General features: G+C 50.0%; 1 protein-coding gene across 4 annotated transcripts in view; it reads left to right on the forward strand.

The window, feature by feature from the left end:
* The window catches only part of Dop2r (dopamine D2-like receptor), a 155,187-nt gene extending 142,001 nt beyond the window's left edge, over window positions 1–13,186 (forward strand). The window contains exons 3-9 of one of the 4 annotated variants that reach the window (XM_076316550.1): window positions 386–495; window positions 2,107–2,359; window positions 3,804–3,904; window positions 7,984–8,178; window positions 10,821–11,293; window positions 11,701–12,007; window positions 12,110–13,186. In XM_076316550.1, the coding sequence (XP_076172665.1) occupies window positions 386–495; window positions 2,107–2,359; window positions 3,804–3,904; window positions 7,984–8,178; window positions 10,821–11,293; window positions 11,701–11,909 (1,341 nt within the window). In that variant the 3' untranslated portion in view covers window positions 11,910–12,007; window positions 12,110–13,186. The remainder of the gene's footprint in view (window positions 1–385; window positions 496–2,106; window positions 2,360–3,803; window positions 3,905–7,983; window positions 8,179–10,820; window positions 11,294–11,700; window positions 12,008–12,109) is intronic. The other 3 variants (XM_076316551.1, XM_076316553.1, XM_076316554.1) reach the window with 3 other exon arrangements.
* Window positions 13,187–14,958: the final 1,772 nt, after the last annotated feature.

Genomic DNA, 14,958 nt, shown 5'->3' on the forward strand with positions numbered 1-14,958 from the left:
AAGATCGATACGTACGGGATCGCCGTAAGAAGAACCGGCGTTAAGGGCTTAGGGACGAGGGGAGTTACGTCGGCCAGAGTTTTCCAAGCTGGTTAGAGACGCGATGGTATTTACGATACCGCGCGTTGCAACGTACCGCGCGTTTATACCGCAAGCGCGCGTCTCTTCGTTTCGAACGGCGTGCAGTTGTTTCGTCGAGTGCACCGATAATTGCACACCCGTTTGCCCGCGTTTCCGCCGATTTGGCGTGGACTGCCGCGCGAATCGGACACCATTAATTTGCGTCGGAACAATGGCTCGCGGCCGTTGTAAACGAAAGTTAATTCCACCAGGCGTGATTCGGCCGGTGAGTTTAATCTTCACGGTGTGCCCGTTGCTTTTCCAGGTAAACGGATCGTGGAGTCTGCCGGGTTTCGTCTGCGACTTTTACATCGCGATGGACGTCACGTGCAGCACCAGTTCCATATTCAACCTCGTAGCCATCTCGATAGACAGGTGAGTGCAAACACACCCGTTGTTTAGATCTCGTGAAAATCTTCGACCGTTTTCGGGCCCGAAAATTTGCCGAGGAAAAGACAATTCGAGAAGCGGACGCGCAACGATGGAAAGTAGGGGGTCGAGGATCGCGAATCTGGCGAATCTTGGAGTGCACCGAGATAACGCGCGACTCGCGCTGCATACGCGGCAGCGGGAAGAATTCGTAACGGTGATTGGCGAGAAAGAGTGGCTTCGAAAATCGTCGAGAAAGGACCGGCCGATTTAACCGATTTACGTGACGCGAGTAACAAAAGCGCGGGGATGGACCGGGCGATCGGGGTTGCAACCACGGTGGAAAATAAGTCTTGGTCGCGAAGAGGCAATTTCTGTAAATCAAATCTCCCCGCGAAACGGCCACTCGCTCCGCAGTTCGATCGGGAAGACGAAACCACTTTGTTCTAAAAAATTCACGAGCGGGCACGAGTTCGTTGTTTCCGGGGTACGCGACCGACCGGTTTCGCGAAGTTACGGGGGTCGAATTGATAGAATTTGTACACATCGAGGGGTGGGCTCCCGTTTACTAATAGGAATCCCGTGGCCCCGAGCCACCGCCCTCTCGTCCTTCTTTTCCGTTTCCTTCCCAGCGAGTTGCATTAAACGCGAGACGATAAATTTCGATTCGCGGCGCGCCGAGGGCAACTTGGCGATATCGCGTCGCTCGTCGAGCTTTTCCCCCTCGGTGGCTGGGAAAACGCGTTTCGAAACCGGAAATGGGCACGGACGAGTGACTGATACCGCGCTTTCTCGAATCCGCGTGTTAAAATATGCACGCCCCCCGATCCGGAGAAACGACCGCGCTTTATTAAAGAACCACCCCGGGTTTTTCCACTCGGAACCCGCAACGGCCGGGCGTCCGCGTCGGCGTCCGCGAAATCTGAATATCTCCCCGATGCGTTGTACGTCTTTCCGGAATTCCCGCGAGCCGAGCGTTAATTTAGCGATTCGATTAATCAACGGTTTCTTTCCGCTTCTTTCCACCACAGTGGAGAATAATCCTGTTCCGTCGGGCGGAATGAAAAAATAAAAAGAAACGCGACTCGTTACCGCTTATAAAGCCCCGCTACGAACGTACGGGGTGGATCGAAAAATCCTGCTACGATAACGAGAGAAAGAGTACGTTTCGTACGGTCTGGTGCACTCGAGAGGGATTTCTTTGCACTTAATTGCTCCACTCGTATACGTAAACAATGTCACTATTTATAGCAACGTGGCTTTTACCTTTTTTTTTAGCCTCGTTGCATCCAACTTTTTTGGAAACTTTTGGAAACTATCAAGACGGCACGTTGTAGACTTTCCAATCGATTTTCTCGAAAAGGAAGCCACGAAAAAATTGCGTTCTTCTTCTTCTTCTACGAGTTGCTTTTACGCGTAGATTCATCCCCTGCCGGTTGTACCGCGATAGAGACACCCCTTGCATCTGTGCTTCCCCGTTGAAAAGGATGGCCCGATATTCGTCGAGATAGAACGAATTCGGCGTCGGATTAGCCGGCGCTCGATTCGCGGTAACGCGGTTACCGATCGAGTACGCGGGGAAGCCTGTACGATACACGGTACGAATTTGAATTGCAGATACATCGCGGTGACCCAGCCGATAAAGTACGCCAAGCACAAGAACAATAGAAGAGTGTGGCTGACGATACTGTTGGTCTGGGTGATATCGGCCGCGATCGGCAGCCCGATTGTTCTCGGCTTGAATAACACCCCCGACCGAGTACCGGACCAATGCCTCTTCTACAATGCGGACTTTATCATTTACTCGAGTCTATCCAGCTTCTACATACCGTGCATCATCATGGTGTTCCTCTATTATAACATATTCAAGGTAAGAAGGTTCGAGGGTCGCGAATTCAGCGAACGAGGGTCGCGCCGGTGTCTCGGAAGTAGCGTGTTTATTCTACCGTCGACCCCTCGACCCATGGGGACTCGTGCAACTGCTCGTGCTGTCCTCGCGTCGATATAAACAGCAATATCGCGACAGGGACCGTGTATTAACTCGAGAACGTGACCATTCACGGTCTACATATTGGTACGCGTTGGGTTTCATTTTTTTTTTATTCCCTTTTCTTTTTACAGTACTACGGAGAGGCATTTAAAACCTTCTCGGCTAAGTATTTCCTTTAGGTTTACGGTCTCGAGCAGCACACGTTGCGCGTTGCGAGAAAAAAAAAAAAAGAACGACCGAATCGTGACGAGACGATCTTGACTTTCCACGAGAGGAAGAATATTTTTTGAAAATTTCTATTCCGATTTTTCTTCCAATTATTTCTTCGATAGACGAATCGTGAGAGAAATCTCTCGCTTCGCGGAGATACGGGAAAACGAAGAACCGTAAACCCGATCCCCGTTCGAACGCGGGTAACTCACCGCGAAAAATATCTCCGCGTAACCAGCGCACACTCGCGTTGGCAACGTGGTCGTTCGCCGTAAGTAAAGTCTCCGAATTATGCGAATATAATTTTAACGCCAGATGGAACGAAGTGTGCCCGCGAAGTCGGCGTGTTTTGCGATTACGTTGCGGTCGATCGTAAATACGGTTCCGGGGACGTTTTACGCCCGGCCAAGATTCGCGCGGCATTCTGTTTACACGGTTTGCCTACGCTGTCGCGATATAAATTCCCAATGACGCGGAAACTCCTCGACTCTGGAGCACACCTTAAAGCATCCCCTTAAGTATGGCGCGATAATTACATTCCTCTCTCTGCGCGTCACGGGCACGAGAGCGACCGAAAGGTTCGCGTAACACGAAATTGCACGCCCGTGGCTCGTTCGGCTCGCGAAAGTCCTCTTTCGTCGAAAAGGGAACTCCTTCCCGGGAGGCGAAAAAGTTCTATCGAAATGCCGGAAATTCTCGCTGGAACGGCGCCGGTCTCGCGAATCGGTTCGACCGTTTACAGGATCGTTCGTAAACTTCGACCGTTTTTCCCGTCCGTGTTGCACGAGCGTCGTCGTAAAAACATGGTCGCGGCGGTTTAACGTCGAAGAAGGAAACGATATCCCTCGAAGCGTCGATGTAAACGCGAGGGAATATCTTTCTTTTATACGCGGCCGTAACGCGTTCACCGAACGGCGAACGTTTCTCATAATGTACCCGAGCGTCTACAATGGAATTTCGTAATATATCCCGTATCGTTCGCGATAAATCCCTCTGTTTCGATATGTGTACTCGGTAATGGTCGACGCCGGGGTTATCCGCCGCGCGAAGATTTATTTCGCCCGCGCCCGATTTATCCCGGGAATCGGCGATTTCAATGTAACTCTTCTTCCAGGCGCTGCGGAACAGGGCGAGGAAAGCGAGGGCCAACAGGAAACCGAACCTTGGAGACATAAAACCCGGCAGCATTATCGAGAACATCGCGCACACGCGCAGGTGAGCCCGATAACTTCGCGGTCTCGTTCTTCTCGTGTTCGCGACGAATTTTCGAGGAATTCCTTCCGCGAAAACGAATGGAAATTCTTGCACCGAAGTTTCCGAAATCCGCGAGAAATTATCACCGCGTCGCGCCCGCCCGTAAAGATTCGTGGCCTCTTTTATCGCTAATCTGCGCGAGAAATATCGGCGCGATAAGTGCTCGTTCGTTCGCGATTACATAAATCGTATTCGAGTTTCCCGACGGAGAAGAATCGGAGCCGATACTTCGTTGATCGCGATAAAAAAAAGAAGCACGGATCGATCTCGGAGATGTGCGGATCGGGCTCGACCGCCCATCTTCGATTGTTGCATGTACGAAACGGGAAGAAGAATGCTGTTGCGATTCAAAGTCGCTGCAAACGATGTTGCTTCGCTCGTGGTGCTCGTTTTCTACGCATGTCGCATGAGTTTCTTCAGAGTCTTTAAAGAGGGCTGGATAATTGCTCGACAGAGGCGGTGACGTCGGTCTTTGTCGATGCTCGGAAAACAAGTTATCCAGAGCTAAAGAGCCAGAGATAGTTTTCCTATCGACCGAAGTGTTCGATCATTGTGCGTATGCGCGCGCTTCGTCCCGTGCCTATGGCCGTTGTGCATTGTTGAACACCGTCGATCGTTGCCCATGTATCCTCCCTATGGGGAGTTGTAAAGATGTCACCTGAATTAAGGAGAACGTAGTACCGAGTGCACGGGAAATGTGAACAGTGTCGAGCAATTTAGGCCGTTGAAAACCGACCAATAGGTCCGGCCCGATACCATCTTGAATTTCTGCCAGGTGACATCTTTCGAGCCACCCATAGTATCTCTGCTCTTCTCATCTGTGCACATTTCTACTTTCATCTTCGTATTCTCTTTACCCTCAGCTTCGAATCTTCTTTATCCCGCATACCTACTCCATTACCTACACCTCCAACACTCTCCCGTGTCTTAACGCACTTTGATCGGATAGTCGGTCAAGATTGTCGGGATCAAAGAAAACTGTCTCGATTCCATCCACGTTGAATCCCTCTTTGCCATCGTTTATTCTTTAGCCCTCGCCCAGCGGGTTCCCGGTCCAGTTCGATCCACGTACCGCTCGAAATAAATGGACGAAGAATTTGTAAATCCCGTAACGTAAAATTCCAGCCGCGTATACGAAAGCGAACCGATAAAATTCAGCCTCGAATCGTAACGGACCCGGAACCCATTCGAGTGTCATCGTCCGTTAAGAACGTTTAGAAATTTTCAATTTTATACGACGGATCACGCTGATAGATCGAAGAAGCGTCTTCTTAAGCACGACGAATACGTTCCGCGGGTAGATCGCTCGACGTCTCGCTCCGCGGCATCCAAAGACGAACAGACTTCATTTGGAATGTGTCGCGCGCTCGAGGGGAGTGCCATTTTTTTCAATTTTCGCCTCGTATAACTCTTGCATTCCAACGAGACGATTTTTCACGGAGATTGGCGCATCCCGAGGAGCGACAGAGAGAGAGAGAGAGAATATATGTCGTCGAACGAATAGGAAAGACCCCGCGCGGGAAAGAAAGCCACGTAGGCACGGGGGGAGGGTTAAGGCGAGGTTAAGCCTCCAGCATCTACGGATAATACGCTTTTCTCGCGCTCGCTGGCTTCATTTCCGTTGTCCCGGGGTCGGCGCACTTGGCTTGAATAGCCAACTACTTCGCCTTCGATTTAATTGCCGGCTTTTGTGCCCATCTGTTCCAAGTGTCGTACGTTCGTTCATCGGCGCGGACTACGGAGGCGAGCCGAAAGCCACCGCTTTTCTTACCCGGCCGACGCCAAGGCACGTAGTCTCGTTCGCTCGGTGAAGATGATTTAATACCCACTCCGGCCCGTTTTTTTTCCCCTCTTTATTTTATCTTCTTGAAAAATAAAAGGAGGATCGTCCGCGAGTACGCTCCGGAAGGAAGACCGAAGACTCGGAGATCGCCTTTTGACATTTCATCGGTTTCCCCGTAACCGTTTCCTCCTCAACGAAATCGTTGCGTTGCAAGGTGACTCGTAACCAGGTCGACGAAGCTCCAGGCAACATCGACGTCACCCCATCGACGAGACAACGACGGACTCTCGTTTACTCCGTAGAAGTATTCGTCGACTATGTCCGCGATCTACCTGTGTCCACTCTCGTAGAAGAAATTTAAGAAATTCTCGATCTTTCACCTCGCAACGCGTCTATCGTACAAGACGCTCGACAATAGGACAGACGCGACAAAGTAAGAAACTCGATCGAGCCAAGACCAAACGTTACGCAAGATAGATCTCTATAGACGGAAATAGAGTGGAAACGGATAACTACGAACGAATGGTTCTCTGCTGCTTCTCGTTGCCGAAGCAACGGTCGAACCGGTCGGGTATTCAACCACCTCGAACATTCGCAACGAAGTGCTCGTCGCGTTAAACGGTCAAATTTTTTTACACCGCTCCAAGTAGAATAGGATTTTCGGGTCAGACTTCCCGACGCGATCGGATTAGGAAGTTTCCGATCCGCGCAAAGGGTCCGGTCGGTCCTGGACGCTATCGTCTGGTCCAGAGCGGTGTTAACGACGCGGCAACGGTTTCCTAATTATTATTTATAGGTTCCTCCCAGACTAGCGCGGTTACGTGGCGCGATGCACAAACACCGTCGATAAATTGGACTTAGATGTTCGCAGCGGCGGTCACATTTCGGCCGGCCATCGTCTTTTCCCTCGAGTCCGATGTATTCGACGTAATCTCGGTGTAGCGTCGTCCTCCGCAAATTATCCCTCCTCTCTTGTTCACCGGTTGTTCTCGCGAAGAGTCGAAGATCGAGAGAAAGAGGACGCGATTTCTCGAAGCGCGGATCGATCGGCCACGCACCGCGTCTCGTAGCGCGACGATCGATCGATCGACCGGTCTTCGATCTCGAAAGAATCTCCAAGAACAAAGGTATAATTTGCGAGTCCCTTGATTCTTCACTGGAAGATTTCTCCAGCCTGCGGAGCCGTACCGAAATCGACTGCCATAAATAGCCGATGGCTGCGCTACGCCAGCAGATAAGGATAATGGTTTCAGGTATTAACCGCGTCGGGTGCAAAGTTAGCGTCGAAATTTCCCGAGCGACGGAAACTTCGCTATTTGTTTTCGCTGTTGCTCGGGTGGTACTTTCGAAAACAAAATTATTAATTGTTTTCGCGAGCTCGTATCGAGCGTGTCGAATATCAGCAGGAGTTTAACGACGAGCGAACACCGCGGAGCTCGAGAAATTACGATCTCTGAATAGAGCCACGAATACCGAGAGGCACTCGCTCGCACGGCCTGGTAACGTCATTGGATACCTGTAATCCGACGACAGGAGCAGACGTACGCCTATGGCGCGCGCGTATTATCCGGATAATACTACAGTCGAATTTCGTTCGTTGTTTATACGCGCGACAATTTTACCAATCCCGATACGAACCCACTTCGCGTACACCCGTACGGGTTAAACGAGATCCAGATTCGCGACACGAGCGAAAAAAACGATTTCTTTGCGAAATACCTGTTCGAACGTTGATCCCTCGATCTTCTTTGGAGATTCAGCGGTTCGAGAAGAATCAAACTCGAGGGAAGAACACTCTCCGTCTATCGAGAAAGTGGGCAAGTAGGAGGATCGACGGTGCAGGCTTTGCACCGTCTAAAAGGAGCCGCCGTTCCTCGGTTTGTTGGCGATGGTTCTCCGAGAACGGTCGACGCACCGCGCGCAAATACTCTACCGTTCGAAGGTGAAAGAGAAACTGGCGGTTCCTCGCTGGAAAACAAAATAAAGACTCGGAGTCCGTAGTTTCGATAACGACGCGCACCTAACCCACTGAATCGCGAAGGTAACTTTCAACGAAGTAGAAGCCGGGTTCCTTTGTTCGTCGATTGAAATTCCGAGCGAGCGGTCCCGGGAGGGGGTGACAGGCAAAACCGCTTTGTGCATGATAGATTAATTTTTTCCACTTTGCCGGATTAACGTCGCTCGTCGTCGAGGAATACTAAAAGCATGCTAAGTGTAGAAGCTTTTTTTTTAGAGGCTTTTGACTAAGATCACGTAGTGGGTATTCTGTGGCAAGGTTTGCGGAGACTGCGCTGGGAGCGGCCGCCCTCGTGGCTCCCGGCATGGAAGAACCAACGAACACGGCGTCCGGGAGCAACGAAGACGAGGACGAGACGCCCCTCGATCCCGTCGTGGTCATCTCGAACGACAAGAGCACGGAGTTCTTTTTAGCCACGGTCGTCGAGGAAGCAGCGTAAGAGTCCAATAAACTTTTCGTCCGCGTACACCTCTCCGAGACGAACATTCCCGCTGAATCGTTCTTGTCCTTCAATTTCACCTCCGTTTCGAGTTTTTAACGAGTGCCTATTTATACCGAGGAACGTTCACGAGCAAATAAAAGTCGATATCGAAACTAAGATGGGTCGTTTCGGAGACAATATTGCACCTCGCCTCGCCTCGCCTCGCCTCGCCTCGTCGCGAACGTGAAATTTTCATTCCCATGGGATACGCGTGGCTTTTACAAAGGGAGCAACCAGCCTTAGTACGTTTACAATTTTTATACACGATACAGCCTCTTCGTTCGAACATTGTGCGCTTAATTCGAATAATGGAGGTTCTACCGGTGCGCCGAGAGAAATAAGAATACCCTTCGTGGACCAACAGAGCTTCCGCCTCGCTTATTTATTTAGAACGTGTATTTTGTTACCGGCTATACTTTCGCGTCAACGTCATCCACTATGTCGGTATACAAGGTTCGAGCTATAAACTAGAGCGAAGCGAGGGCTTAGACGGTGATGCATATTTATGTCGAGACTCGGTAACTGTCATTTTCGCTTCGTCTCGAGTAACTATTCATTCGGTGGATAGATCGTTGAGGGAAATAAGAATTTTAAACAGGCGCGATCCTCGAAGATCCTCGCGACTTAGTTTTACGGTCTCAACCTCGAAGAAACTTGGAATACTCGAATAGCTGCACCCCTCGCGTACGTGGAACCAATCGGTTTCCAAGATTTCCACCACCGTTCGGTAAATCTATCCCAATAGGTTCGTAAAGTTCCTACCAACGATGGAACGCACCAATTAGAAAATCGCAACGACCCGCCCCCGTAATGTATCCTTTACCTCGATTCTAAAACGCGGCCAAATGGACAGAATTCTCTGCAAACAATCGCCGGAAACTCGTGCGGAACTCTTTTACAAACAAGCTCGCCGTACTTTGTACATATTATAAATATGCACGAACAATAGCCGCAGTGAGCTCTAATTCGGCACGAAGTTACGCGTTCGCAAAAATAAATGCCGACGTACGCGAACACACTGCGCAAAAACGTGCAAACGAGATGTGCAAATATTCACCGTGGATCGTAAAAGGTACGCGACGTCGAATCCGGAAGAGTTTGCCAAACCGCGGAAACTTTCTCGAGCAAATTAACCCGTCTCGAAACAACATTGCTGGAACAAAGCACGGGTCGGTTAAAGTCGATTAGCATTCAGAGTCAATGGTACGTGGCAAACGAGGGACGAATATTTTATTTCTTCGCGGGTAAGCAGTTTTCGGTTACTTCGAAAGACGAAAGTCGATCTAAAGTTACATCTTAATTGACCAGATTCGCGAATTAAGATAACGTCGGTTCTTGTTTGGCACTGCGTTATCTCTACCCGCCATCTTCGTTCCGGAATTCTTCGAGCCACGGACTAATTGCAGTTCGTCCTTCCTCGGAAAAGATACTCGATTCGGCTTTCCGCCGTGTGCTCTCGAAAGGTTGAGTGTCCAGCGTATACGATCGCGGTTTTTTTTTCGCGACTACGGAATGGAGGGGACGGGGGAAGGAAATTTAAAAAAAATATAAAAACGCAGACTGTCGACGAACCGGTTCACCGTGAAATTGATTCGTTTGTTTGTCGACTGTCCACTCGTCCAGCAACTTGGAGTGGCTTTCGTATCGATTGAACGTGGAAGATGCAGCCTCGATCGAACTTAAGTGTAATGGAAAACGGCGCGTTGAAACAAAGGCAACCGACGAGAGAAAAAGTAACAATGGAGGATTCACTTCGAATCGTCTGGAGCGCGAGACAGAAACAACAAGACAGTTGCGTTAACGATCGAATACACTCGCGACGATCGAGGTCCGACGATTCACCCTTGCGCACCTGACCCGGATTTACGAATCCCACACTGCAAAGCTACGAGCGCAATACCCGTTTGATGGAAACTCGTTTGCACGATAGTAATCCCGGAATTCGCTGGCTAATCGTAGCATCGATGCGTACAGTCCGCGCGCGTGCTGCTGTCTTTGAGACCCAATCCCTCGGAGCGATCGGTATCGATACCGTGGCGAGCTTAATCGCACAGAAAGCTTTGTCGTAGTCGATACGTGGGCTGTACGTTAATGCGCACGATCGCGCGTACCCGACCGAGCCGACATTGACGTAACATTGTCGTTCTTTTCCCGAGAAAAGCATCTGCTCCGTAATTATTTTCCAACGAAAATAATGTACATCGAAAGAAATTTCTATCGGTGTATCTTCTCGGTATACGCGAGAGCGCGGAAAGAGAGACACAATTCTTCGGTTCCCCGTTAACCGAGAACTTTAATGTTACGGGAAACGATAAAAACCGTTGCACCGAGTTTCTTCCCATACGGGATCTCTTTTCCTCGCGGAGAGAACGCCAGTGTACGTACTAGCTCGCGGCCAGCTATTACGAAGAACCCGTAGCCTCGGTCGCGTAAAAGCAGGGGGGAACGACGAGCTGGCCGGCGACGCGAGAATGTTCGTCTCGGTGTCCACGACGAAAAAAAGAACACTTCTGCTCGCAGGTGAAAGGTCACGGGAGCCGTGACTGGAAAACGCTAAAAACCGCTGGCAGGAATGCTACTGATACTCGAATTGCAGTTGTCGTTTCAGTGCAGTGGCCCAAGCTCAGCTGGGCGGAACGCAGACCGTCAGAAAGGATTCCGGATACGACGGCGCGGCGAGCAGCATGGTGGTTCACGAGCCGCTCGAAGCAAACTCCAGCCCGAGCCCGAATCCGCGCGGCACCTCGGCACCGTCCTCCTCCACTTCCTCATCGCCGCCCCCGAGAGGCGCGGCCACGAGCTCCGGCTCCCAGACCAAAAAGAACGGCGCCGAGACGAACAAACAGGAATTGAAGAGGCTCAAGAGCGCCGGTTCCCTCCTTCCCCTTCAGCTTGGCCGGACGCCAAGCGTCTTGTCCGGCTCGTCCACCTGTAAGAAGGACAAGAAAAACGCGGCATCCAGTTCGAGGTTCACGATATACAAAGCTAACAAGGCCAGCAAGAAGAAACGGGAGAAAAGCTCCGCGAAGAAGGAGCGCAAGGCTACGAAAACCCTGGCCATCGTTCTGGGTAAGTTGAACCGTGCGCGGTTTACCACCTCTGCGATTAACGTATCGAAAAGAATTCGGAACAACGATCTCGTAGGATAATGTATCAAAGAAGGGTGAGGGTATCGTACCGGGTACGTTGAACCGTGTGTAATAGGGACTCCTGTGAACGGAATATCGAAAAAAAATTTCGGTACTACGATATTGTAGAATAACGTAATATCGAGGGCGGGGGATGCGTATTAAATTCAAAATAGATCGTCCGTAGGAATTTGCGCTCCATTTTCACATTCTATGGATTCACATCGAATGTGACACCGATTTAGAGAGTAAATATTGAAACAGGGAGAATACGAAATTTTCCTCGCGCAAATTTCCTCCAGAGTTTCTCAACGACCATCGACACTGTTTCGCTGTTAACGATTCCAGGTGTCTTCTTGATCTGTTGGCTGCCGTTCTTTACCTGCAACATCATGGACGCGCTTTGCACGAAGCTCGAGGCGACCTGTCAACCGGGGGTCACGGCCTTTATCGTGACCTCCTGGTTGGGATACATGAACAGTTTCGTGAATCCCGTGATCTACACTGTGTTCAATCCCGAATTTCGCAAAGCGTTCCACAAGCTGGTCAGCTTTTAAACGGTCGACTCTGTTCGCAATTCGCGTTTTGTCTTGGAACAGGGAGCAACGACAAGGCACTGGACAATCGAACAGCTCAACATTTGTTCCGGCAGAAGGTACGCAAATACTTACCACCTAAGGATCAAACGAAAGCGTAGCTTTCTCTCGGTTGTCTCGATCTTTGCGGATATCACGTTTTTCTCGTTATTGTTCATCAGAGAACCAGACCAACGGTACGCTCCCTCTCTGCGCAGTCGCATTCGTCCGTCACGCGTCACTGTTCGAGTCCCTGACGATGTCAAACCGGAGGTAGCGTGCGTCGATGTTAGAGCTGAATTACCAAAAAAAAAAGAATAAACGAACACGTAGACTAATTAGTCCGATACAAGGGGCATCACGGTATTAGGCATGCGACAATGGTTCGAAAATGAGAAAAAAAAAAAAGAAATACACGAGGACGTTGCCCGATCGTTCAAGGTGGCGAAACACCGGATTGAAACGCAAAGGGTCGACGGAGCGGGTAATCGACGAGCGAGCACACGTTGTAGATATTATACCTCGTTGGATATTAAATATGCCGTGGCAGTATTACCGTAGCTCGTAAGGTGTAGCAGTATTGTTTGGCTCAAAAAAAAAAAAAAAACGAAAAGAACCGAAGACGCCGATTCCACGACCTGTACATTCGCGATTAAACGACACACGCTGTACTCGTGTCTCCGCTCGAGAAGCGAACGCGTCTTCTTCGTCGCGGTTCTATCGTCGTTTCCATCCGCGTCGGACAAAGGGCAAGTTCCCCGCGAACTATGAGAATCGACACCGGAGACCGCGAGAAATCGGAAAAGATCGGTAATCCGTGTTTCCTCGATCTTTCGACCCTCTCCGGGCGATCGCGGAGAAACGGGAAGAGAAATTTCGCTCGGCGAACGGGCTCGATACACGCTTCAACTTCTTCCTCGCGTTGGAATCTTTTTCATCCTTTAAACGCAAAACGGACGGCGACCTCCCTGCAGTTTCCAGTTACTTATTTCCCGAACCATTTGGATTCGAACTTTATTCGATATTCCATTCGATAAAGGGGTGGGAAGGTAACTCTTCGGAAGATTCACTTTATCCTCCGCTTTCTTCCTAGCGCTCGCTTAAAAGTGAATTCCGTCGAGCGTATTGAAATTCTTTCCACCTTTCCGTCGTTCTGTCAATCATTTCCGCGTTACGCTCCGCCGTTGGTTCGAGCCTCGATCAAAATTTATGTACCGTCTATCCCCGCGTTAACTGCTTCGAACGTTCCCGTACCAACACCGAGAGGGGGGGGGGGGGGGGGGGGGGAGGAAACGAAAATCGATACGAGAGGAAGGCGCTGCACGTTTTCGCCCCTCGAACCGCGCGGAATTCTTCCGCGAAGATAAACATTGCGCGGTGCCACGGGCCCTGGTTCGACGAACCGGACGACCACGAACACGGGGAGAAACGAGCGTGTATCGTGCAGGAGCGACGCTTCTTGTTCCAGTTCCGCGAGCAGTGAGCGCGACCCTAGTCCGCCGCGAACCGAATTTTCAAACATATCAAGTACGAGGCACGATACCTGTCCGTGCATTGGCATACGTGACGCGTCTATCAGGGCGCGCGAACCGCGGAAGCGGAAGCGGAATCGCGGAATCGCGGAATCGGCACCGAGGAGAAGCGTTTCGCGCGGCCCGCGCTGTCGCAATAACGTCTACACAATCAAAGCTTTTTACTCTGTATGGGTACCACGAACACGTTCTATCGCGTAGCCTGTAAGCTTCCAAATGTATATTTGTAAATAACCGTAGAGAGAGCCGAAACGAATTGAACCGTTCGTCGCGCTGCGATCGGCGCTAAAAAGAGAAACCTAAGTTACATCGCAATTACTAAACATACAAACGCTAGAAGGTAACGATAGAGAGTGTGTGTATGTGCGTATCGCTAAACCGCTAGGCAAAACAATAGGGAAACTTCTTCTCGATGAATTGTGATACAGCTAGCTTTTATCGAAATTGTTGCGTTGCGTCGTAGCTCGTTTCGCGGTGAACGATCACGATGATTTTCTTCGACAACTTTTCATTTCATTTTTCCGTTGTCTCGGAAACGTCGCTGTCACCGGACAGAAGTTTTCGAGGGGGTCTTCCGCTCCGAACGTTGGACGAATTTTTTCAACCGTACCATTTCTTTTTCTCTTTTGTAGATGTAGCGTCGAAAAAGTTTCCTGGAAGTATGTATACGTAAATGTACATAATTCGAACGAAGCTATTGTTTTCGGTGTTCGAGAATAGAAGGCCCCCTTAAATTTGCGTTACGCGTCGCAGGATCAAAACGACGAGGTTGTGTTTTCGATTTCCATGAATCTTTCATTTCGCCCGATAAAAGAAATTCTTTCGGTGCTTAACTTCCGTTTGTCGAGAGCTTCGTAGCCGCGCTCAATTTGCAAAAGTCTATTGCTGATTGCCGCCTGATTCTGACATTACAATGAGAATGCGCACGAGAGAAATTGCTTTGTTACAGCGTGCTCGCGACTATTTATTTTTATAAATCGAAAGAAATTTGCACGGTACACGTTTTACAAAACCTTAATCTCGCTTCGTACTTCGCGCCGAAGAACGCGTAAATTGTTTGATTTTCGAACCGCGACGCTCACGAACGTGCAATAATTTACGTCGGCGCTTGCGAATGTGTTAAAAGAGCCGGCATTACCACCCGGGACGTTATTGCTGCGAAGATTGCTCCGTAGAATCGATAAATATAACTGATTTGTCGCGCCAATTAGAAGCGAAAGAAAGAACAGGGAAAGAGAAAAATTACCATCTTAATTATGCTTTTCCGTAACGCCCGTAAGGAACTTTTCGGCTTGGCAACATTTTTAACGCGCTCCGATTCGCGGCGGATCGCCCCGCGCGCCATTTTACGCCCGCCTCCAGATAAAGGAACCTTCCACGGGATTATTAATTGGCGAAGTTCTCGAGTTTCGCCCCCGGTCGTTAACGGGGGAGACGAAAGTTCCAGGAGGTGAGGCCAGAAACACAGAAACGATCCGTCGAAATTTTTTGCTCGCGAG

Source organism: Ptiloglossa arizonensis, chromosome 7 (assembly GCF_051014685.1).
Source record: "Ptiloglossa arizonensis isolate GNS036 chromosome 7, iyPtiAriz1_principal, whole genome shotgun sequence".
Classification (NCBI taxonomy): domain Eukaryota; kingdom Metazoa; phylum Arthropoda; class Insecta; order Hymenoptera; family Colletidae; genus Ptiloglossa; species Ptiloglossa arizonensis.